At 42.9% G+C, this 24,592-nt stretch overlaps 1 protein-coding gene and 1 long non-coding RNA gene across 10 annotated transcripts in view; one reads left to right on the top strand and one right to left on the bottom strand.

Annotated features, from left to right (window-relative positions):
* The window catches only part of DDI2 (DNA damage inducible 1 homolog 2), a 43,119-nt gene extending 29,273 nt beyond the window's left edge, over positions 1-13,846 (bottom strand). For 6 of the 9 annotated variants that reach the window (XM_082423646.1, XM_082423644.1, XM_082423643.1 and 3 more), the window contains exons 1-3: positions 13,544-13,814; positions 4,417-4,546; positions 1,585-1,821 (exon numbers count right to left, since the gene is read on the bottom strand). In XM_082423646.1, the coding sequence (XP_082279772.1) occupies positions 1,585-1,821; positions 4,417-4,546; positions 13,544-13,681 (505 nt within the window). In that variant the 5' untranslated portion in view covers positions 13,682-13,814. Of the gene's footprint in view, positions 1-1,584; positions 1,822-4,416; positions 4,547-5,305; positions 5,682-13,543 lie in introns of those variants that run through there. The other 3 variants (XM_082423650.1, XM_082423641.1, XM_082423647.1) reach the window with 3 other exon arrangements.
* On the top strand, positions 13,560-23,875 carry LOC309642431. The gene is made up of 3 exons (XR_014253195.1): positions 13,560-13,670; positions 15,076-15,308; positions 15,576-23,875. It is a non-coding gene; the product is annotated as an uncharacterized lncRNA (long non-coding RNA).
* Positions 23,876-24,592: the final 717 nt, after the last annotated feature.

Here is a 24,592-nt window from a genome sequence, read left to right on the forward strand (position 1 = left end):
TTATATATATAAAAAAAAGAAATAATGTATTTGCAGACATCATCTCAGAGATGATGCCTTTTCAATTTAAATCAGTGTGGCAGATAAATGATGCTACCCCTCCCCTCCCCACTGCCCTTATTATCCTATTACCTAGAAATAAAATAGAGCGCTACTAACCCTCTTTTCCTCTTCTACTTTTGTTTCCTTTAAAACACACTCTGCCTTAAAGCAGATAAATTAAAAGCAAACTACTGTTAGTCTGTCTATATTACCCGATGGATACTAAGCAGGAAAATTAGCAAAGAGAAAACATTGCTTGCTGTAAGATGGATGTATGTTACAAGAACCTCCTTTATTTGCTATTTCGTAAATGTGAGTACATTCAAATGTATAAATGTAAAAGTGCCATCATCATGGTCTTTGGCAATTAGATACGCTGCATAAGACATTAAAGAAACCAAAATAATGGTCATAGGAACTAATACACACAACATGGATGAACCTAAAAAACACCGAGTGAAAGACGCCTGACACAAGGGAGGACATACAATATGATTCCATTTACATGAAGATGAAAATTAGGCAAAACTAACCTATAAGTATCAGAATACTGGAGCCTATAAGGGGAGGAAACTGACTAGAAGAGAACATAATGGAGCTTTCTGGAGTGAAAGAAATGTTCTGTATTGTGATTGGGGTGCTGGTTACATCGGCTTGTCAAAATTCAACGAACTGTATACCTAAAATCTAAGTATTTCTCTGTAGGTAAATATTACCTAAATTTTAAAAATGGTTATTGAGCAATAAGTTATTAAGTATCTGTTATGTTTTAAAATTTAATCAGTAGGGTTTCATAACCCAGGAGTAAAACTGGAGAAATGTACAGAGAAAACTTAATTCATAACGATGACTAAAAACAAATGTTCTGTTAAATACAAGAATGGCTAAAATATAGCCCCAAATAAACTGCTGGTGACAACCGCACTACTGTTAAATTTAGGGTGAATGAGAATAAAGGGGTTGCACTTTGCCAAACAGGCTGATGGCACTGGACCTGTTTTCCTGGAACTAAATCATTTTAACTGGCATCAGCTGGTTAACTGGTACTCTCTTTAACTGAGGTTCTAACTAAACAGGTTAAAATATCAGTACCTGGTCATTACAAGATATTATCTGCAAAAAAAGAAAAACCACACACACAAAAAAACAAACAAAAAACCCCCTGAATCACTATGCTGTACACCTGAAACTAACACAATATTGTAAATCAATTATACTTCAATTAAAAAAAAATCTGTACCTGGGTTATACACTGCTAAAATAATTAGGGAAAAAAAAAAAAAAAAAGGAAGGAAAGGAAAACGAAGGGGCTGGTTGAGCTGTTTCAGAACTCTACATAGTCCTAAAATTCTGTCACTATTGCCAACTAACTCAGCCTCTGGCATCAGCACTAATTTACCTCTCACAGACCAACTGATATGTTCAATACAACATGCGACACAGTGGGCTGAACACACCAGTTGCTTGAGTTTCTCCACATTTGCTGTGATACAACTATTCACCTCAGGTTAGCTCGACAGCCTTCCAATTTCAGAAGCTTACCAAGATCTCCACTGAGCAGAGCATCTGCCAAGGGTGGATTGCGTTCCTTCAACAAGGACAGCTCATGGGGGTTGGCCAGCAACATGTCTCGGAGCAAGGCTGGATTGTCCAGGCCCTGAGGAGATGAAGCTACCTCTCCAGGAGACGAGTGGGACTGCTGAGCTCCTGCTGGCTGGCGCTGCCGGGTGTTGGACGTGCCAGGCACAGCTATGCTACGGAAGTCTATTCGGGGTAAGTCTGTTGGGGAAAATCGATTCGAAGTTTACTTCAAATGACTCCATAAAAACAAGTATTTGAAGGAAACAGCAGATTTGCAAATATGTGGTATGCAATAGTAGTAGATGGTAATCACAGACATTCCGAATGCCCTTTCCCTGGTTCTTTCTCACGCTGACCTTGAATACAAAGACTGCAGTCCGAGAGTGAATAGGTAGGAAAGAACAGAAAAACAGGGGGTTGGGGAGTAGAGGTAGGGATAGGAAGACAAAGGTAATAATCCCAAATTCTTGGCTTATAAAATATCCCAGGATAATAAGTTTTTACTTACTTATGTCTTTAAAAAAGCAAAGCCAATCTCAAACATAACCATGCAAAGTGGGATGTGGTTCTTAAGAAAAATCCTAGTCTGCTTTCACATATGCTCCAAAGAGCCCTGACACCTTGGGTAAAGAATACCATACATATCAAGTGAACAGCATAATGTTAGATGTTAACTTCTACAAGTATGTGCCACACTTATTAGTTCTTTGAATTTACACTTTCATCTGTGCATCACTGCTAACTCTTCTCATACCCTGGGAAGCTAGTAGGTGTAATCATTTCACGGGAGAGAAAAAAAGAAAAGAAACCTGCACAGGTTCTCAGTGCTGAGTACACCAAAAGATTTAACAGGTTCACAGGCCACACTCCCAGGTTCCATACTCCAGGGTGAGCTGACTTTATTAAAATGAAAGGAAAATAAAAGGGAATCTTACCCAAAGGACCCACATATTGTATGATTCCATTTATGAAATGTCCAGAATAGGAAAATACAGAGACTGAAAGTAGACTGATGGTTGCCTAGGGCTAGGAGGCATGAGGGAAGATGGGGAATGACTGCTAATGAGTACAGAGTTTCTTGTAAAGATGATGAAAATGTGCTAAAATTGATCATAGTGATGGTTAGGCAATTCTGAATATACTAAAAATCACTGAATTGTACCCTTTAAATGAGTGAATTGTATGGTAGTGAATGATATCTCAATAAAGCTGTTATTGAAAAAAACAGTTGTATTTTTAAATAGGAAAAAGAAAACAAGAAACATAAAACCCTAGGTATAACCAGAATGACGAGCTAAGACTGAGTGAATCCACATTTCTTCAACCCCAAAATGTATCTGATGATTGCACCTGCTCCAAGTCTGGGGCTGTCCTGAAGCCTTTTGGACTTCAAAGAGAAAAAGAAAATGCTTAAACTCAGGAGTAAGGTTTGTGCCTCCTACCATGGGTTCAACTAGGCACTTTTCTTCAAACAGACCTCAGCTGGCAGTGTGTGTGTGTGTGTGTGTGTGTACGTGTACATGGACATGAACTTCGAACCAATGAAAAAGTGAAGTGAATAAGATGATCTTTGTGAGGTAGTTAATCTAGGTCAACCAGCAAAACATATGGGTGGGTCTTCCTTATGGGTTGAGAAATTTTTATCTCAACCCTGTTATACTTATCTTGAGAGTCCACTCACTTCCGAATAATTTTGAAAAACTTGTTTGTTTACCTTATAGACCAGAATTGCCTACCCTCCCCCACCTACTGGCTCTCTTGTCCCTGTGGCACAGCACAGGAAAAGCAAGAAACAGTGAATCTCAGAACTAACAATTTCACCAAATTAACCACAGGAAGATTTGGGCTTTACTGATTGGTTTATTTGAACCCCTTCCCTTTCTAAAGTTTAACAGTAGCCCCAAGGGAATAATGTAATCTGGATATGAAAGTAACAGGGCTTGATGGTCTCTTATAGCTCCAGTTGCAGGCTGAATGGAAGCACTGTGTTCTAAACTGGAGTCAGTCATCACCCAGACACCTAAACTCCTTTGAGTATCAGAAGCAAGCTATGGACCCTCTCCCCATCAAATGCACAGACGCCCACACAATTCTGCACACTACTTCAAGGACACAGAAACTTCCTAATTCCCAATGCACAGATTCTAGATGTAGCATCTAAGATAAATAAGTTTCTTTTTACATGATTAACAAAGATGGTGGGAAAGAACCAGAATTTGGTGGTCAGCTGCTTAAGGTTCATAAGGCTCAGTGTAACGGGAAAAGCATCAAGTTTTAAATCCTGTGCCTTCACTTACTAGCTATGAAGATATTATTTAAAAATTGTCAAGAGGTATCTCTTCCCTACAACAGTTATGAGATGACTTGAAATGTGGGTGCAAGTGCCTGGCTGACTGCCAAATGTTCAGCAAAGGCCTATCACTGAATGCCAGACACAAAGCAGCAAAAGTCAGCCAGGAAGCACAGGCATATGCAGCCTCTCAAGTCCTTCTCAAGGATAAAATGATCACTGATAACAACAGAAGCTAATATTTACTGACGGCTTGCTATGTGCTGAAGGTTTTACATGCATTATTCTCCCATCAACCCTAGGAGTTACGGTTAATTATAGCACACATCTTACAGATGAGGAAATGGACTTAGAGTGTTAACTTGTCCGAAGTTACCCAGCAAGCAAGTGGCAGAGTCAGGATCTGTACCCTGGCAGTCTGAATCCAAGGCAAATCCAAAACTCTGAACTATGCTATCTACTAATGCTTGCCAGGGCTGTGAAACCATTATGAGCTGCCTTACTTGGGAACTGCACCGAAGGGCGAGGGTCTGCATTCTCCTTCTGTCGTAAAATCACAACGTCGCCATCTTTTAAGCCATAAGAAGCCAGTGATCTGTGGTTGTCTGTGAGAGGTCTTTCAGCGTAGACAATCTGCAACCAGAAAAGATTTAATAGTATAAAGCACCGAGAAGTAACATGGCACAAAACAGAAAGACTACAGTCTTCCTCTTCATTAGAGAATGTCACTCCCTGCTCAAAACCCTCCAGTGATTTCCCATCACACCTAGAATAAAAGCCAAAATCCTTCTCATCAACTACTAGGCCCAAACAATTCAGCTCCCTGGCTCCTGCATGACCTCATCTCATACCATGATTGCTATTCCTCAAATAATACCAGCAACTTCCCCCTCAAGGCTGTTTCACTTGTTGTTCTCTCTACCTGAGGAATGTTCTTTCCCGGGTCATTTTTTTAAGGTCTCTGATCACATACTACCTCTTCAGAGTCCTTCCCTAATATTTAAAATGCACCCTCACCTCCCATATTATATATTTTTTCTTCATGGTCTCTCTGTCCCACTAAAATGTAAGCTACGCTGAGGACAAGGACTTTACTTTTTTCACCATATCCCAAATGCCTAGAACAGGGGCCTGGTAGATAAATAATGCCCAAGTATTTGCTGAATTAAAGGACAAATAAATCTATGGGAAGTAGACAATTTTAGATTTAATATTGAGCAGGGAGGGAAATGGGAGTGATTTATTCCGGGGATGACAACTGCAATACTATTAAATGATATGTTCACTCCCCACCCACAAGTTTTAGTGACATATAACTGACATACAACACTGTATTAGTTTTAGTTGTACAACATGATGATTCGATATATGTATATATTGTAAAATGATTACCATGATATGTTTTGTTAACATCCATCACCCCATATAGTTATACATTTTTCTTCTTGTGATGAGAACTTTTAAGATCTACTCTTAGCAACCTTCAAATATATGATACAGTGTTAACTCCAGTCACCCTGCAGTACATGACTGTACTGTGTCCACTTTTTTAAAAAAAAATTAATTAATTAATTTATTTTTGGCTGTGTTGGGTCTTCGTTTCTGTGCGAGGGCTTTCTCCAGTTGCAGCAAGCGGGGGCCACTCTTCATTGCGGAGTGCGGGCCTTTCACTGTTGCGGCCTCTCTTGTTGCCGAGCACAGGCTCCAGATGCGCAGGCTCAGTAGTTGTGGCTCACGGGCCTAGTTGCTCCGCGGCATGTGGGATCTTCCCAGACCAGGGCTCGAACCCGTGTCCCCTGCATTGGCAGGCAGACTCTCAACCACTGTGCCACCAGGGAAGCCCTGTGTCCACTTTTAAATGATCTCGCACACTGGAAAGTCTGAAAGGTTCCCAAATGCCAAACTTCCTGAGTTCTTCCTTCTCTTCGACCTTCCCCAAACTTTTATCACTCTTATGTTTATGAGTGGAAGATAAAAGTGGAAGAAATTTAAAAAAGAACAATTAAACACAGATGGAAAAAAGGATCAGGGATGTATTACTAAGGAAAATATTTTTATGATGTGCAATCAAACACTGAAGAAAGCCTGAGAGCATAAAAATAGATGAAACAACGGGCTGTGGAAAGAAAAGGGACAAAGGGCATACTATGATTTCACCATGAAGGAACACAAAACCTAACCTGCATTATGACCTACTCTGTAGAGAGGCATTCAGAATAAACTCTGGCTTTGAAAGGTTTTCTTCCTAACAATTCACTTTCCACGAGGCCACTGGCAAACTGAGGAACCTGAGTTCTGTCCTGGCTCTGACAGGGCCCCCGTCACTCAGCTGGTTCCAGGCTTCATAGTTCACATTTGTCAAGCAAGCAGTTGGGGCTAGATAATCATTACACCTATCCTTTCCAGGTCTTTCTGCTACACTACCATTTTACAATGTTTCCTCAAGTGTCCTCATAACTCTCATAGTAAAATTGCCTGACACAGAACCTGAAAAATACAGGACTTAAACTGGAAAAAAAAAAGATCTGTCATATCTGCTCTCAGAATTTGCAATGACATGAGAAATAGAACAGGAAAATCAATTTAGTTCCTTCCAAAATCAAATACTTCTGGGGTTGAACAAAAAGATGATCTGCAGAATTTGTAGGCTGAATTATATTTTTTAAGTTCTATACAGGACTAGAAAAAGTATTGTTAGTTCTTACCCTCACCTGCAAAGTCGAAATATGTTACAATAGATTGCAACTGTCATTCTATCAACCCATTCACTCTCCCTTATTTAAGCATATATCTCATAGTAAAAGTATACCAGAATCAACATAGATGGTTTGCAATACAACCTGAGAGTCATATTATAGCTTCTGGGATTGCTTTAAAAACCACCACAAATCTGAAGTGACAAGTGTCATGGGTTGAGGTGTGCAGCAAGAAAGAGGCATGCAAGAGAAATGCCATGCAGGCAGCTCCTACAAGGGGGCTTCAACTTTGTGAAGCAACCATAATGAAAGTACCAGTGGCCTAAGGCCTACTCCTTAATTTTCCAGGGTCAGGAATTCAACTATCAGTATATTTAGAGACACATGATCAGTCAACGTATTCTAACTGTACTTATAAGAGAACATGTACTTATCTACAACGAGAAATCAAACTCAGGAGAATCAGAATGCTCCTATTCACAAGATCACTGAATTTTCTTCAGGCTGGAAATGCTACCTGGAAAGCCATATTAAAATAGCAGACGGCTACCACTGAGTGAGCTCCTACTAGGAGCCAGCATCTTACTAGGTTCTTACAGTCTTCCACTTAATCCTCATATCCTCTCGTTTAAGTCTCATAATCAATTTATGAAGTAGATATTAACTGTCCCATTTTATGTACAGGGAAACAAATTACAGTTAGGTGACCTGAGGCTCCATAGCTATTGAGAAGAGAACTGGGATTGGAACCACATCTGCCTGACTTCACAGCCCATACTCTTTCCTAGTACCACATACAACTTTCCCAAATATTAAGTCCAAAGTGGCATGGTGAATTAGCTGGGTGACCTTTGCAAGAGCTATTAAACCACCTATCACTACTAAGGGCCTCTACTCACCGGGGGATCAAACACTGTCCACTGCTCAATGTATCCCCTGCCCTGAACATGAAGAAAGAAGCACTACCAACCCCTCACTCTTTGGATTCCCATTTTACAGATGCCACACATCATTCCATCACTGTTCAGCTGAACAGTTTTTCCTCAGCAGACAACATAATTTTTTAAAAAGAAGGCGGCCTGATCTAAGAACAAAAATGTAAGATCCAGGTAGTCAGTACCATCAAACATGTAACATGAAGTATGGAAGGTTGCTATCTGCCCCAATCTCCTAAAAATACTAGACTGGAGAATGTGGGTAAGGATCAAACATTCTTCATAATGACAAAGCAGCAGGTGTATACCATTCTAGTCCAAGGACATAGATGAGATAAACAGTAGCTTAGATGAAATTATAACTGCCAAAAAGAACTGTTTTTTTTGTTGTTGTTGTTAAAATAGGCTTAAGAATCTAAGACAATTATTCTGCAGCTTAAGTTCCAGAATAAATCTGAATGATTTTCCAACTTAATGTGAGTATCTAGTAGACCAATGGTTTCAAATTTCTACCAGTCAAAACAAAATGAGTTTTGTTTATGGCACTGGTGATACTTTCTACCATTCATAATACCCAGCTCAAAGGTTATAAGGCTCAAAATTCAAGTTTTGCCAGTTATAAGAACTTACAACAGGAAAACTTATACAGCTACAAGTCTTAATCTCCAAAACTGGCACAACTGCTAGTACTTCTCCAGAGGAGGCACCCTAGAGACTGAATTCTCATCTTAACCAATATTTAACAATACACTAATTAATACAACTCCAAAGCCTTTAGGCATGATGTCAAATGTTTTCTGGTCTCTGAATGAGAGATTTCAATCAATCAACAGATATCGTAACAGTACATTTCTAGCATTAAGGATCATAAACTGACCACGAAACCCTTGGAATCACATTTGAATGGCTTCATAATAGTATCTACCATTAGCTGAAAGCCCACTATATAACAAGTGATCTACACATACCATCCCATGTAATAGTCAGCTTGACTTTTACAACCCTTCTGGAAGATAACTTGACAGTAGTTACTAAAAGCCTCCCAAAAGACCTGGCAATTCCATATCTAAGACTTTATCCTGAGGAAATAATCAGAAATGGAGACAAAGCCTTAAGTATATAGGTATCCACGGACATGTTACTTGTAACTGCTTCCAAATGTCTCCAATTCAAATGCCCAACAAGGGACTTCCCTGGAGGCAAAGTGGTTAAGAATCCACCTGCCAATGCAGGGCACATGGGTTCAAGCCCTGGTCCGGGAAGATCCCACATGCTGTGGAGCAACTAAGCCCGTGCGCCGCAACTACTGAGCCTGCACTCTAGAGCCCGCGAGCCACAACTACTGAGCCTGCGTGCCACAACTACTGAAGCCCGCGCACCTAGAGCCCGTGCTCCGCAACAACAGAAGCCACCACAATGAGAAGCCCGTGCACCGCAAGGAAGAGTAGCCCCCGCTCGCCCCAACTAGAGAACGCCCACGTGTAGCAACAAAGACCCAATGTAGCCAAAAATAAATTTTAAATAAATAAATAGTATACCATCACAAACTCTCTTGTCTCCCTCCCTCCCTCCTTTCCTTCTTTTTTTTAAAGGTATTTTTAAAAAATTTATTTATTTATTTTTGGCTGTGTTGGGTCTTTGTTGCTGCGTGCGGGCTTTCTCTAGTTGCTGTGAGCGGGCGCTACTCTTCGTTGTGGTGCACAGGCTTCTCACTGCGGTGGCTTCTCTTGTTGCAGAGCATGGGCTCTAGGCGCCTGGGCTTCAGGAGTTGTGGCTTGCGGGCTCTATAGAGTACAGGCTTAGTAGTTGTGGCGCATGGGCTTAGTTGCTCCGCAGCATGTGGGATCTTTCTGGACCAGGGCTCGAACCCGTGTCCCCTGCATTGGCAGGAGGATTCTTAACCACTGTGCCACCAGGGAAGCCCTCCTTTCCTTCTTTAAAAAAAAAAAAAAAAAAAAAAGCCCAGCAAAAAGAAAACAAATAAATTGCAGTACATCTGTATGATGGTATATTATGCGGCCATTAAAACGATAAATTGCAAGAATTTGAAATGTTATGGGAAAACGCTGACAACGCAGTGTTGACTGAAGAAAGACATGAAATTGTTTATTACAGTTCAGGCCATATGTTTTAAAGATATATTTTAACTATATAAGAAGAAAAAAGCTTAGAAAAAAATACATTAAAAAGTAAACTGCAGTTATCTCTGAGTTATAAGGTAATAAGTAATGGTGTTATTTTCTCCTTTTCTATATGTTACAAGTTTTCTATAATGAATATGTGGTATTTATCAGAAAAGAAATACAAGAAAATTACCCGTGAAAATAAACATGGCAAAACCAGCTACAACAGAAATTCTCAGTTTCTACTGGCTTAAAATAGTGTTTTGGGCTTCCCTGGTGGCACAGTGACTAAGAATCCGCCTGCCAATGCAGGGGACACGGGTTCGAGCCCTGGTCTGGGAAGATCCCACATGCCACAGAGCAAATAAGCCCGTGAGCCACAACTACTGAGCCCATGTGCCACAACTACTGAAGCCCACACGCCTAGAGCCCATGCTCCACAACAAGAGACGCCACCGCAATGAGAAGCCCACACACCGCAACGAAGACCCAACACAGTCAAAAATAAATAAATAAATTTACTTAAAAATAATAACAATAAATAAAATAGTGTTTTACAGGGACTTGCCTGGTGGCGCAGTGGTTAAGAATCTGCCTGCCAATGCAGAGGACACGGGTTTGAGCCCTGGTCCGGGAAGATCCCACATGCCGCAGAGCAACTAAGCCCGTGCGCCACAACTACTGAGCCCCCGTGCCACAACTACTGAAGCCTGAGTGCCTAGAGCCCATGCTCCTCAACATGAGAAGCCACTGCAATGAGAAGCCTGAGCACAGCAACAAAGAGTAGTCCCCGCTCGCTGCAACTAGAGAAGGCCTGTGTGCAGCAACGAAGACCCAATGCAGCCAAAAATAAAATAAATATACAAATAAATAAATAAAAATAAACAAACAAAATAGTGTTTTACAAACCATAGATCATGCTGTGTGCAGAGCTGCATTTCCAGGATCATACAGTTCCTGCTATTATTTGGTATTTAAATATTCCTTCATTTGAGAGTTCTTATACATTCTGCACACTTTTTTTTTTTTTTAAAACCACATGCCACCTACAGGGGTAAATTACAACAATCTTTCAAAAATGCAAAGATATTAATTTCAAGTGAAGCTAAGTTCTTAATAATTGTTTGAAGTTCCTCTAGCCAAGTCTGCATCAAAGCATCAAACAGGGCCATGCCTGGCTTCCAAACCCACACTTGTGTTAAGAGATGGAACATGCCCAGCTTCAATCACATGTGCAAGTAGAGATTGTTCCTATTCTAAATTTGTTATCACTGCATTATAACTACTATAATCAGACTAGAGCTGTTAAAAATTAACACCCTTTCCAAGCATATCCTTATGCACAGTCGATGCTGATGTTGAAAGACTGAATTATAAACCAGTGATCCTTAATGAGGGGCCGACATACGACACAGTTCTTTAAGGATGTAGGAAGAAAACAGAAAATAATTAGAATTTGCATTTCCATTTTAGTTCATCCTTCCTTAAATTCTATCCTGTGCCTGTTTATAATGACCTAAGGTATTACTTCATGTATATAATTGATGTTTACAGCTATTACATACATGTAATATACATGCATTTATATTATGCATATGCCATTAGTTCATATATATTATTTATTATATACATCACAAAGATGCATGTTCCAAAACATTTTACTCAGAGGGATACTTGACCAAAAAAGTTTGCAGACCAGTGGTCTGGACACACAGTAACAGGAAAGAATAGCCAGGAACAAGAAAAAAAAAATCCCCATTAGAAATGGAGTCAGAAATGGAGGTGAAGGAACGAGAACAGAGAAGGGAAGAAAGAGGAGTAAAGGTAAAGAGACCAGGAGAACTTTGAGAGGAAGGAGGGGAAGATGAGTAATATGGGAGAACCCTGGGAGGTAAAGGAGGGGTGGGGGGAGGCCCCAAGTAAGTGAAAATGATATATTTGTGCATAAAAACTACAATGATGTTTACTATTATGATCTGGTGAAAGGAAATGACTCAAGTGTCTAGGGTGGATCCTGTTCCTGCTTGATGGGCAAGCAACTGAAAGACAACGGACCACCAGACATCCTAAAATAGACACTGTGTTAGGTTACAATGGAGCCAACAGAACAAACTTGAAAAACAGGAGCTGTTTACCGGCTATGTAATACAGGCTTAACACTAGTTGGAGCCCAGGTTTCCATATGCTAATTTGGCTTGGGAAGGAAGTAAATGCCAAAACATTGACCTAATGAATAAGAAAGTATTTGGAGTTAGCCTAACCGTTCAATTAGGAAGGTACTGCTAACCTTCCGCACTGGCAGGACAGTGCCTACCTTACCATACAATTAATCGTCTTTCAATCTGACACCCTCTTTTGGCTACAGCCATCTCAAAAAGTGCAGGAATACAGAAATCACAATCTTTGTCTTCTCCCAAGCCCAACAAAGTCAATTTACATTTTAATTTTTTTTATTTCCCTTACCAGCTGGTGATTATAACTAGGGTAAAAGAACAGCCAGAGGGAAGAGAAACAATTGAAAAAGCCACCTTCAAAAATCTGAGTTGATTTTCCCTCCCTACTTAAACTTCTTTTCTAGCTCTCTACCTGAGGGATTCATTGACAGAAACTGGTTCCTGAGTTTTTGTGGATTCTTTTTTTTTACAGAAGTTCCAAGAAATCCCTTTTGCCAGAATGCCTATTTGAGTGACACCTTGTGCCCCCAAATAAATTCTTTCTTGATATTCAGCTTATGCCAAGGTTCTAAAGTTCAAAGTGTAAAGGAATCATACTCACTTCTGAACAAAATATTGACACACTTGTTTACCATAGCACAGGGCAGAACAAGCTGTAGTGAGGCAATAGTTTTTGGAACTATTTCATAACTGCAGTAGGAAATCAAGATTTACCTTCTGGGGCCTTGGACGACTTCTATAATCTTCTTAATGTTTAGACTATGCCCTCCGAGGCCCACTTATCAAGTCAGGATTTACATGTTTCAGTGTGAAGGCCACAGAGTTATTGCCACCAAATCTGTTTGGTGGCAGCATCAGAGCATTTTGAGAATAAATTACTTTGCTTACTTAAAATGTAAGAGCAGCTTAATTTCTTTCCAGCAGGATAAGGGAAATGAAACAACCAAATCACACTGAGGCCATTTTTAAGCAAATATCCTCATCAAGCACTGAGCTCTAAACTCACCCAAACTCTGAATTGTGACCTGAAAGAAAGAGGGATCTTGGCCTACTACCAGGGAAGAAACCAGAGAAATAGTTTCGGTTTAACTAATAATTACTTTAAAAAAATAATGATTTAACCAGAAACGCATGTGGTAGGGAAAAGAGCATTTCCAAAGGCTTCAAAACAAGGTGGTGCAAGTCTCAAACTTTTCCCTTCACTTCGAGCGCAAATCTCTACACTTAAAGGTAAATTACGTTTACTTAGGCAGGAGCCCTCTCCAAAAATGCAGATGAACATCCATCTCCCACAGTGATCCAAACTGGTATTTCTGGTTGGGGAAGCAGAATGTATGAACTCTTGCAGACCTACGGCTTCTTCTTAGGTCTACGCCGACACCCCAAACTCGAGAAATTAGAGAAGGGGTCAAAGAGCCACACGGTGGGGCGGGCCGCCCGACAGTCCACGCGCTCCTCAGGCTGCAGTGGGTGCGTCTGCGGTCAGGTTCTCCGCTCTCTCCCCCAGCACCCCACCCCACGCTTGGGGCGTATGGGGGCAGCCACCGATTCCAGCTCCCTCCCGGATGCGGGGGTGGGCTGGGAATGGCCATCCTGCTTCCCCTCCACCCCCCAATTCCTCACCAGCAGCAAAAGGAGTGCGTGAGGCCCCGAGGCGGGAGGGCTAGCTCCGGAGGGAGGCCCCACTCGCCGCTCAGCGTACCTGGCTCTCGGCTGCGGGGATGCCGGACTCGAGCTCACACAGCGCGCGGAAGTTGTGCAGCTCGAAGTCGGCGTCGACCTGGAGGGAAAAGGTCACCTCGGAGAGGTCCCTCCGCACACAGTACACGGTGAGCAGCATGGCCCGGGCCCGACCCAGCTCGGCTCGGCCCGGCCTCGGCGCGGGGCGGCGGCGGCGGCGGGGCCTGGCTGGTGCTGCAGGCGGACGGCTTGGGCTGCTCGCTCGCCCGCCCGTTCGCTCCTTCCCTCCCTCACACACGCTCAGTGACTCACTCCCTCCCGCCCTCACCAGCAAGTACAGCCACCACCACCCGCCTGCAACTTCGTCTGCCTGCCTGCCTGCCGGCCTGCCTCCCACCGCTGCCGCCAAGCGCGCCAGCCGCCCGGCGCCCCGCCCCGCCGCAACGCCGATGCCGTAAAGCCCGCCTGACCCGCTCCGCCTTCGCGGCGCAGCGGAGGGGCGGAGCTGGGAAGGGGAGGCGGGAAGCAGGAGAGGATTGCAGGGCTCTTGGGACGGGAGAGGCAGGAAGGGCGAGGAAAGGGGAGCGAACGAAGAGAAAGAAATAAGTATTAATTGCTTGATTTAGTAAGTGACGTCGGTGGAGGACTCCAAAATCTCATTTATTCATCCGACAGGCATTTATTGAGCGCGTGTTGGCAGATAGCCACGTGGGTACAAAAATGCGTAAAAATACAGGTCTTTGCCCTTAACGAACTCTCAAGCTGATACAGGAGACTGAGAACCTAGCAGATTGTTCTCAGACATATTTTCCAAAGTAGAAATTGAGGCTCAGACAGCTTACTTTTCTTCTTGTTCTGATGATTTAGGGTTAAAATCAAAATCACGACCCTGCCTGGATTATAGAACCCCTGCTCACTGACCCCTGCCTTGCTCTTCAGCCCTGCCTCCTGAGCCCTGTCTGCACTCTGCCCTCCCTGCCACATTGTGACTTTCAGTTCTTCCTAAGCTCCATTCCCCTGCCTCGTAAATAGTTTTCCCTCTACTTGGACTGCTTCTTTCCTAGTCCTGGCAAACCCCAGCACCTATTGCAGTGCTTTTTATTGGGCACAGCTTAGAATCCACTCGATAAAATATGTGCTACTTTACTGGCCTGTTTAAGGCCACATAGCTGATGAGAAATAGAAGCCCAAAACATGAGGATGAGTCAGAAAACCAAAAGGGAAAGAGGAAGATACAATGGATACAAGATTGGCATCTCCCCATTTACCCCCCACTCCCCCATCCACGGAGTAGGGACACCCTCTTCTATTATAACAGGAGGGAAGGAGGGGTCAGGATGGCTATGGATGCAGGTAAGTGTAGGTAGGTTTGGTGGCAAGAAAGTAAGCGAAAGACCAGCTGAAGATGTATCTCTGTAAAGGAAGAGGGAAGGTTTTCTGGGGAGCATAAAGACAGAAGGTGGAGGAAGGGGGCGGGGTGGAGAAGAGTGGTTGTTATCAGCTACAGAAAGCCTATCAATGGCTTATGCAAGTGAGGGTTTATTTTTCTTACAGGATAGGAAGCCTGGAGGTAGACAGCAGCATTGATTCAGTGACTCAATGATACAAGGGACAGTATTCTGGCAAATCCTTTGGCCTTTCCCTGAGGGTCATGATATAGCTGGTTGCCTCCACCCCATGCATCATTTTCTTGTTCAAGCAAGAGGTTGCCCAGGAGTCCCCCAGTAGGTTTCTGCTTACATCTGGCCAGAACTGTGTCACACAGATGCAAGAAAAGGCCAGGAAAAGTGAGTGTTTAGCTTTTCTCACCTCTTTAAAGGGTATGGATGGGGTGCGGGGGTGGGGGGGGAGGCGGGGGAGGGATTGTAACAGGTTTTAGGTGAGACATACCTACCATCTACTACAGCAGAGAAGGTTTGAAATAACCATTGTAAGTTGAAGCAAATTGAGTAGAGAAATGATGTAGAATTGCCAGATGGTATCAAGGATTCAGCTGAAGTTGGAATCATGAACTGACTGATTTTTGTGTTACATTTTTTTCTATTGGTGCCCAGATGTGACAGATTTTATTTTCCAAAGATGGCCACGGCAATATCTTCCATCTTATATGTTCATCCTATAATGTAATCATGACATTCCTCCCATTAAGAGATGGGGTGTATGTCCCTCCATTTGAATTATGGCAGATGGACTTTGGCATAAGTGTCACTGTGTGACTTCTGAGGCTAGTTCATAAAAGGCAATATAGCTTCTGCCTGATTCTCTTGGAACACTTGCTCTTGGAACCCAGCAGCCATGCTGTGAGGAAGCCCAAACTACCCCAGGCAGTGAGACTACATGGAGATAACATGTATAGACGGTTCAGGCAACAACCTAGCTGAGATCAAAGCCAATTACCAGGAAAACCCTCCTAGAACATGAATGAAGACACTTCCAGTTGATTTCAAATCAAATCAACCCTAGCTGTTGAATCATCTCCAGCCTTTGAGTCTTCCCAGCTGAGGCCCCAGACATCATGGAGCTGCCTCCACTGTATTCTTTTTGAATTCCTGACCCACAGAATCTGTGAGCATAATGAAATGGTTATTTTACATGACTAAATTTGGGGTGGTTTGTTACAAAGAACAATAATTGGTACACTGAATATAGGCACAGCCAATAAACTCCTAAAAAAAAAGAGAGAACTTTTTATTGCAGCATAATGCACAAAAAGTGCATGCATTTTAAGTGTATATGGTGAGATTTCACAAACTGAACATCTCTGTTCAGAACATTATCAGTACCTCAAAAGCCTCCCTTATCCTTCTTTCTATAATTAATAGTAATCTTTTAAAAAAAATATTTATTTGGCCGTGCTGGGTCTTAGTTGCAGCACGTGGGATCTTCATTGCCGTGTACGAGATCTTTAGTTGCAGCATGCGAGATCTAGTTCCCTGACCAGGGATCGAACTCGGGCCCCCTGCATTGGGAGCTCAAAGTCTTAACCACTGGACCACGAGGGACGTCCCATAGCCTTCCTTCTAATCACTAACTCTCCCTCCCCAAACCCCTCCAAGTGTAACCAGTATCCTGACATTTAACAGCATAGATTCATTTTTTTTTAAAATTTATTTATTTATTTTATTTATGGCTGTGTTGGGTCTTCGTTTCTCTGAGAGGGCTTTCTCTAGTTGTGGCAAGCGGGGGCCCCTCTTCATCGCGGTGCACGGGCCTCTCACTGTCACGGCCTCTCTTGTTGCGGAGCACAGGCTCCAGACACGCAGGCTCAGTAATTGTGGCTCACGGGCCCAGTTGCTCCGCGGCATGTGGGATCTTCCCAGACCAGGGCTCGAACCCCTGTCCCCTGCATTGGCAGGCAGATTCTCAACCACTGCGCCACCAGGGGAGCCCAACATAGATTCATTTTGATTGTTTTCCTATCACATATAAGTGGACTCACACAGCATGTAGTCTTGTGTCTGCCTTCTTTCACTCGACATTAAGTGGGTTTTGTCCATATCATTGTATGTAATTATAACTTGTGCATTCTCCTTGTATTTTGTTTGGGAAATACACCATAATTCATCCATTCTGTGGCTGATGGGCATTTGAGTGAATACATTTTTCTTTGAACCATTTTGACTTATGGTTTTCAAAATTCGCAACCAAAAGAATCCTAATTAATATAAGCCCACAGCTTTTTACCAATCAGACCCTTTCGTCTTGGGCCTCACCCCTTTTGCACTCTGATCAGTTGCCTCCTGTGATCTGGCTCACAGTAGCTCCTCCCACTTCTCTCGCACCGCTCTATGAGATGGACTTTGCATCTCTATTACTTGTGACCACAAATAGCTTCAGACATCTCTGGTCCTTAATTCTAAGTCAGGATGGGGTGGGTTGGACAAGGCCTAGACAAGCAGGGCTACCAAGAAGTTCCATGATCATTGCTGTTTGTCAAGAACCTTGCAAATGTTTGCTAACATTTGCAATGCTCACTTCTTGCCAGGCACTCCTCCATGCATGTTATGCGTGTTGAGTCGTTTAATCCTCACAACAATCCTGTGAGGTATTATCTCCATTTTACAGATGAAGAAACTGAGGCATAGAGAGGGGTCAGTCACTTGCCCAAGGACACACAAATGGCAGCTCGAATTCCAGTCAGGCAATCTGACTTGAGTCTAGGGATTTCCCTGGCAGTCCAGTGGTTAGGACTCCATGCTTCTGCTGCTGAGGGGGGAGGGCGGGTTTGACCCCTGGTCGGGGAACTAAGATCTCGCAAGCAGCAGGGCATGGCCAATAAATAAATAAATAAATAAATAAATAAATAAATAAATAAGACTCAAGTCCACAGTCTTAACCATTATTTTAAACTGTTGAATGTGAGACCTCATTTTATCCTTCTAAAAGCCCTCAGAGATAGGAACTATTAGTATTCATTCCCATTTCATGGATAAGGAAACAGGTGTGGGGATTTTAATTAACTTACCCAAGTTCACTCAGCTAGTGAGTGGCAGATTCTCCAAACTGGAAGAAACTTGAAGAGTGAAAACATCAGTTTGACTAGAACACAAATGCTCTGCCTGCACTTTAAATGTGGGGAAACCTTGCTGTCCAAAACCCTGACTTTCCTCACCATTTGGTCACCACCAGCAAAGTTGCTGTCTACTTCGAGATTCTTGCCTAATTCTTCTCTATTAAAAAGAGCAAATCAGTAAAGATATCTACCCTAGTTGATTTTAAAAATTCCACACAATAGGAATTAAATCTCCCAAATACTGTAAGTACTTGTTTGATATTTGTGCCTGCTTTTTTTTTGCAGAGGGAGGGGGCAGCGCTTAACAGTAAACCATTTAATTCTCATAGCTCTGGAGGTTGGGAAGTCCAAGATCAAGGTGCTGACAAATTTGGTGTCTGGTGAGGTTGCCTTTTTTTTTTTTTTTAAAGCAGGTATTGATATATATTGCTCTTTAAAACTTTACTTCCTCATCAGCTCCTGGTTGCTCAAAGAGGCCTATCTGTCCTTATTTTTCCTGGCACGTCAACTGATAGCAGATGATGCTCCATTTTTCTCATTTTACCTTAACACAAAAACTCTTTCGGTTTCCTGTTTCTTAGGCTGGGATCATGTGCATATGTATAATGCAAAGCCTCCTTCCTTTCCTGCTTATCTTTCCTAAAATCTGATAGCGTTTCAGTCCCACTACATTCTAGGTCAATTCTTCCTCATTGCAGATGCACCTTGTACTCATTGGGCTATCAAAACATTTCAGGTAAATATGGCTGTAATTTCAAGCACCATAATTTGCCTACTCAGAAGTTTGGAGCTAGAGATCAATATATACTTTGATTACTAGAGTCAGCCCTGGGCAAAACTACAAAATAAGCCAAAGTTTGTCCTTGGCAAGCTCAACTTTATGCTCCTTCCTTGGCTTCTGAACTTTCTCTCCACCTGTTCCTCTTACTTCTCATGTGCTCCTACTTTCTTCACTTGCCTTTTCAAAACTTGCTCGCAAGAAAGGATTTGGACTAATTCACACTAAGGTACTAGTGACAGCAGAAACTCAATATGATCTTTCTTAGGGTATTTGCATTTTAACAGGGTATAAATCATCAGCTGCAGATTTCTCAGCTTCAGGGAATTTGTTGGGAAGGTCAGTTTTCTCAAGAACCTTCTGGATTGACACAAACCTATTTCACCTACTCTGCTGACAGCTGAGCTGGGCTTTGCTGATCCATCCTTGACGTATCTAGTTCAACACTCACCTTGGCAGTTAAACTGCTCTTTTCTATTCTTCTTCCTCTTCAAGAAACTCCTGGTTTTACATGAAAAACTTGAGTGTCTTTCTTCTTGGGATACCACATCACCATTGTGGAGGAATCTCAGGTGTCATGGCTAAAAGTACAGAACCAGCTTTTAAGATACAAAGTGGATACAAAGCATTCTGAGAGTGGGCACTGCCAATGTCAGAATTATTACAATACTGTGGATATGTTCAAAGTCCTTTAGCCACATGGAGCAACTTTGGTCCACTCACCATAATCAGCAGTAGAACCATATGGGGCATAGACCATTTATTTATTTCTTCAACAAACAATTATTAACACCTACTGCATGCCAGACATTGTTCTAGGTACTAATGGTACAGCAGGAAACAAGGCAAAGTGCCTATCCCCTTGGAGTTTACGTTCTAGTAGGGGGTGGCAGACAAAGAACATATAAAAATGTGTTAGGTGGTGATAAGTGCTATATAGAAAAAAAAAAAACAAGCAGCAAGCAAGTGTTTGGGAGGGGTGGGGAATTAGGGCACACAGTGGTTGCTACTTTACACATGGTGGTCAGAGAAAGCCTATATTACAAGGTGACACCTGAGCAAATGAATGAAGTGAAGGCATGAATCATGTGGATATCTGGGGAGAATACTCAGCACAGGCAACAGCAAGTGCAAAGAACTAAATATGGAAGGATACTGGCCCTGTTGAAGAAACAGCATGAAAAATAGCACTTGTGGAGATAAATGAATGAGGAGAAGTGGATAGGAGCCCATCAGACCAGATTATGTGATAAGTAATTGAAAGGACCTTGGCTTTTACTGACTGAAATAAGAAGCCACTGGAGTGTGTTGTGCAGAGATGTGACATGAAAAAAATCACTTTGACTGACTTGTGGAGGAAGGCAAAAGTGGACTAGTTAGAAGGCTATTACTGTAACTCAGGTGAAAAATCATGGGGGAATCTAACCAGTGTAGTAGCTGTGCAAGTAGAGAAAAGTGGAGATAGTCAGATTGTGAACTCATTTTGAAGGTAGAGCCAATAGGACTCATTGATACATCGGATATGGGGTGTGAAAGAAGACCCAAGGACAGCTGCAAGGCATATGCCAGTAATACTTTATTTTTTTGGCATGCAGAACTTCCCCGACTAGGGATCGAACCTCTCCCCTGCAGTGGAAGCACGGAGTCTTAACCATTGGACTACCAAGAAGTCCTGTGAATAGTACTTCAAACCCCTCTGCTTGCTAGAGGGACATTTGTTAGAATGAAAGGATTGCCAACAACCTCCTGGGCAGTTTTTAAAAAGAAGAGCTGGGCCATCCCAAGTTCTCTCTTCAAATCCCTTTCAAATTAGATTTTTTTTTTTTTCTTTTTGGCCAGGCCTCACCGGCCTGTGGCAGGGTGCCCACACATCGTGGTCTGCACGCTGGGACCTAGACTTCATGAACTGACGTGTGGACAACTAGGCTCCGCCCCTCACTCAAGAGAAGCTTTATTAGTTCTCTAAATTCACAATGTAAGTTCTACCTTTTCAACAACTACTTCAGCAAGACAGTCTCTCTACCCGCGCCCCCCAAAAAAACTCCTCTTGCCCCAGATGCAGTATCTCTCTTTTAGCCAGCGCTGAATATACTGCCCAATTTAGTATCCTTTATATCCCTAATTTTCACCCCTTATTTGTCACGAAACTTCTTGGCATCCTAACATTCGCTCGTGTTAAACAGGTTGGTCAGAACTGTCTCTGTTTCGGAAGGCAAATTTCAGCATCTGACAAGTCTTATTCTCAGGAAATGCTCCTGCACGACCAAACTAGACCCTTGAGCCCAATTCAGCACCGTTTCATCGCTTCGCTATAGCCGGCGCAGAAATGCCTCAACTGCCGGTTGCGTTTCTCTTCGGTCACGGGAGCCAAAGCCAGGACTTCTTACGACGCCAGGGCGGAAACCCCAAGAAACGACCCTCCAACTCCATCACCACGCCCGCCGTCCCAGAGCCTTGCGGAAACGCGCCTGCGCCGCATCACGTGCCTGCTTTGTGATCTCCCAGTGGGCAGTGGCGTCTGATCACGTGACGCGCGTGACCAATGTCTGGCGTCCGCGCTCTGGGCTGCTGGTTGCTAAGTGACCCCAGCTCCCGCTAGTTTGCGCTGCTTGGCTTTACCCCGGGAGGCAGTGGTGGAAGCTTCAGACCTGGCCCAGGCTCTTGGACGCGCCAGTGGAGGGTCTTTTGCGGCTGCTGCCTTCTCTCTGGCGGGATCCCAGATGGTGGCCCCCACACCCTCGCGCCTTCAAGGCTTGAACCTGGGCTTCCGGGCATCCGCGACCAGGCGGGCTCCGGTTCCTCTGGGACTAACCCGGCGGCTGGGGTGCTGCAGGGCCGCACTGGGTGGACCCGGTCCACACTGCCTTGGCCACCTCAGCCTAGAGAACCGGCTCAGACTCTAGTTCCGGCAAGGGTGTGACTGAGGCAGTGGCTGGCTGAGAGACTAATGCCTGTTAGTCCCTGGCGTGGCTTCCTGTAGTTTCCTTCCTTGCGGCTTATGTGAAGACTTAGGCTTGTTGCTTTGTCCAGAAAAGAGAAATAGGAACTCTGTGTGCTGTACTTGCTTGAAACGACTGTGTCTTGAGTACTTGTAGACTGAAGGATAACAGATTTCGATTAAAAAAAAAAAAGAAAAGTTACTCCCAGAAGTCAAAAGAGTCAAATACTTTAAAAAAAGTTTATATATTTAACATTTTTTAAAAAAAGACTTGTCTTTGGGATATCTAGTAACATTGGCAGTCTTTTTGCTGTTCAGCATTTTTAATCCAGAAATACTGTGGTGTGCCTGGGACTTGTGTGTACTGCTTGTTAGAAAGTTTGATATTTCATGTGTTCCTAACTTATATTTGGATTGGGTTTCACTTACTTCATTCTAATCATCAACTTGTGAAATAAGGTGGGCAGGTTTTGCTTTTTTTTTTTTTTTCATGCATAAGGAAACATGATCAGAGAAACTATTTGCCAGACACCAGTGCTTCTCAAAGTTGAATGTGTATAGTAACCACTTGGGGATCTTGTTAAAATGCATATTATGAGTCTTCAGGTCTGGAGCAGGGCCTGAGAGTTTCTGCATGTACAGGAAGCTCCCAAGTACAGAAGAAGCTGTTGGCCTGATGCATTGTTCGAATAGCAGTAGTCCTAGGTAATTGCTATTCCTAGTTAATGGCACAACTGCCTCCTTTCTGTATCTGATTTTATGCCACAACAACAATTTCTTAACATCTGTGAACTTTCAGTACATATGAAGGGAAAATCATAGGATGGAAATGACAAACAGCAGATAGTCTACATAGAATTTCTATTCAGTACGCATTTTAGTTAGTTAGTTTGATCTTCTGAGGATTTAAAATATTTGAGAGAAAGGGCTTAAAACTATCAACCTTTTTGTTGTTAAAAAGGCTTTTAAATAGAGAAGGTGAAATTTCTCCTGGCGTTGAAGGACATATTTAACTAGGAGAACCCATATCCAGAGTTGACTCCCACTGACTCACCACGCATTCCCAGTCCTTTGTTTCTTTTAAAAGCTTCATCAAATTAGAACACACGTGCAGTTCTGAACACAGAGACTAAGCAGTGAAGACTAGCCAATTTATCCTGTGGTTAAAAGAGAAGAAATTTTAAATGGAATAAGAAAAATTAGATATCCAGGAACCTAGCACAGTGATCTTTAAAATTAATTAATTAATTAATTAATCTATTTATTTATGGCTGTGTTGGGTCTTCTTTGCTGCGTGCGGACTTTCTCTAGTTGTGGCGAGCGGGGGCTACTCTTCGTTACCGTGCGCAGGCTTCTCACTGCAGTGGCTTCTCTTGTTGCAGAGCACGGGCTCTAGGCTCGCAGGCTTCAGTGGGCAGTGGCGTCTGATCACGTGACGCGCGTGTGGCACACGGCTTAGTTGCTCCGTGGCATGTGGGATCTTCCCGGACCAGGGCTCGAACCCGTGTCCCCTGCATTGGCAGGCAGATTCTTAACCACTGTGCCACCAGGGAAGTCCCTACAATGATTTATAGAATTGATGGTGCTTCATATATGTAAAAATTAATGAAAATCATTATGTTGTCATTAATGAAAGATTTGAATGTCCCAACTAGGCTCTTTGACTCAGGTATGGTGCTGTGGTTTTCTTAATGTTTCTTGTGCTTGGGGTTTATTGAGCTGCTTAGATCTACGGTTTTCATTAAATTTGGAAAATTTAAAAAATATTTATTTATCTATTTGGCCACACTGGGTCTTAGTTGCGGCATGAGGGATCTAGATCCCTGACTGGGGATCGAACCCCGGCCCCCTGCATTGGGAGCTCAGAGTCCTAACCACTGGACCGCCAGGGAATTCCCAGTGCTGTATATGTTTGTATTCCTATAAAACTTGAGCTTTGTTCTGGGGTGTAGTTAAGTTACTTTGGAATTAGTTTGATTTTTTTTGCGTCTTGCTTTTTTAAAGATTTGTTAGGATGAGAGCAGGGCTGACTCTGGGACTGATTATTCCTCCTGAGGCAGGACCTCTATGAGTACTCTTCCCAATGCTCTGTAAATTATGAATTTTTCTTTTCTTTTTCTTTTTTTTGGCAGCGCCACACAGCTTGTGGGATCTTAGTTCCCCGACCAGGGATTGAACCCGGGACCCTGCAGTGAAAGCGCCAAGTCCTAACCACTGGACTGCCGGGGAATTCCCAAACTATGAATTTTTCTAATCTGACTAGTGGGAATAGGCACTATTCCCAGCCGGGTATAAGAGTCAAGCACCTTTCCCTCCAATCCTTTCAAGTGGTTCTTTCCCCAGCCTTGGGAAGTTTTCTTGTGCACAGGTGCTAAGCAGTACCTTGGTGAATACTAGAAGAAATCTCTGGGGTTTTTTCTTTCTCTGAACTGCTCCACCATCTCTGTCACTCTGTCCTATGAACTCTAGCTGCTTTGGTTTTCCTGGACTCAGCTCTGTATGCCGGACTCAGGGACTCCACTGAGCTCTGCCTTCGTTTTCCGTTCTTGCACTGTAGCCTGGAAACTCAGGCAGTTCTGGGGCAGTCCCAGGGCTCATCTCATTTGGTCCTTTCTCAAGGATTACTGTCCTTTGTGGTCTGATGTCCAGTGTATTAAAGACCATTGTTTCATAATTTTTTGTTCCTCCTTTGGTTGTTTTAGGTGGAACAGTAAGTCTGGTCCCTGTTTCTCTATGGTGACTTCTGGAAATGGAAGTCCAAATATCACACCAATTTTACCACTTTTATCACTCAAACCCATTGACTATTGAAACTCTTAGGTTGCATACTGTTGAACTCACA

The sequence above is a fragment of the Balaenoptera physalus genome, assembly GCF_965194825.1.
Source record: "Balaenoptera physalus genome assembly, chromosome: 1".
NCBI classification, from domain to species: domain Eukaryota; kingdom Metazoa; phylum Chordata; class Mammalia; order Artiodactyla; family Balaenopteridae; genus Balaenoptera; species Balaenoptera physalus.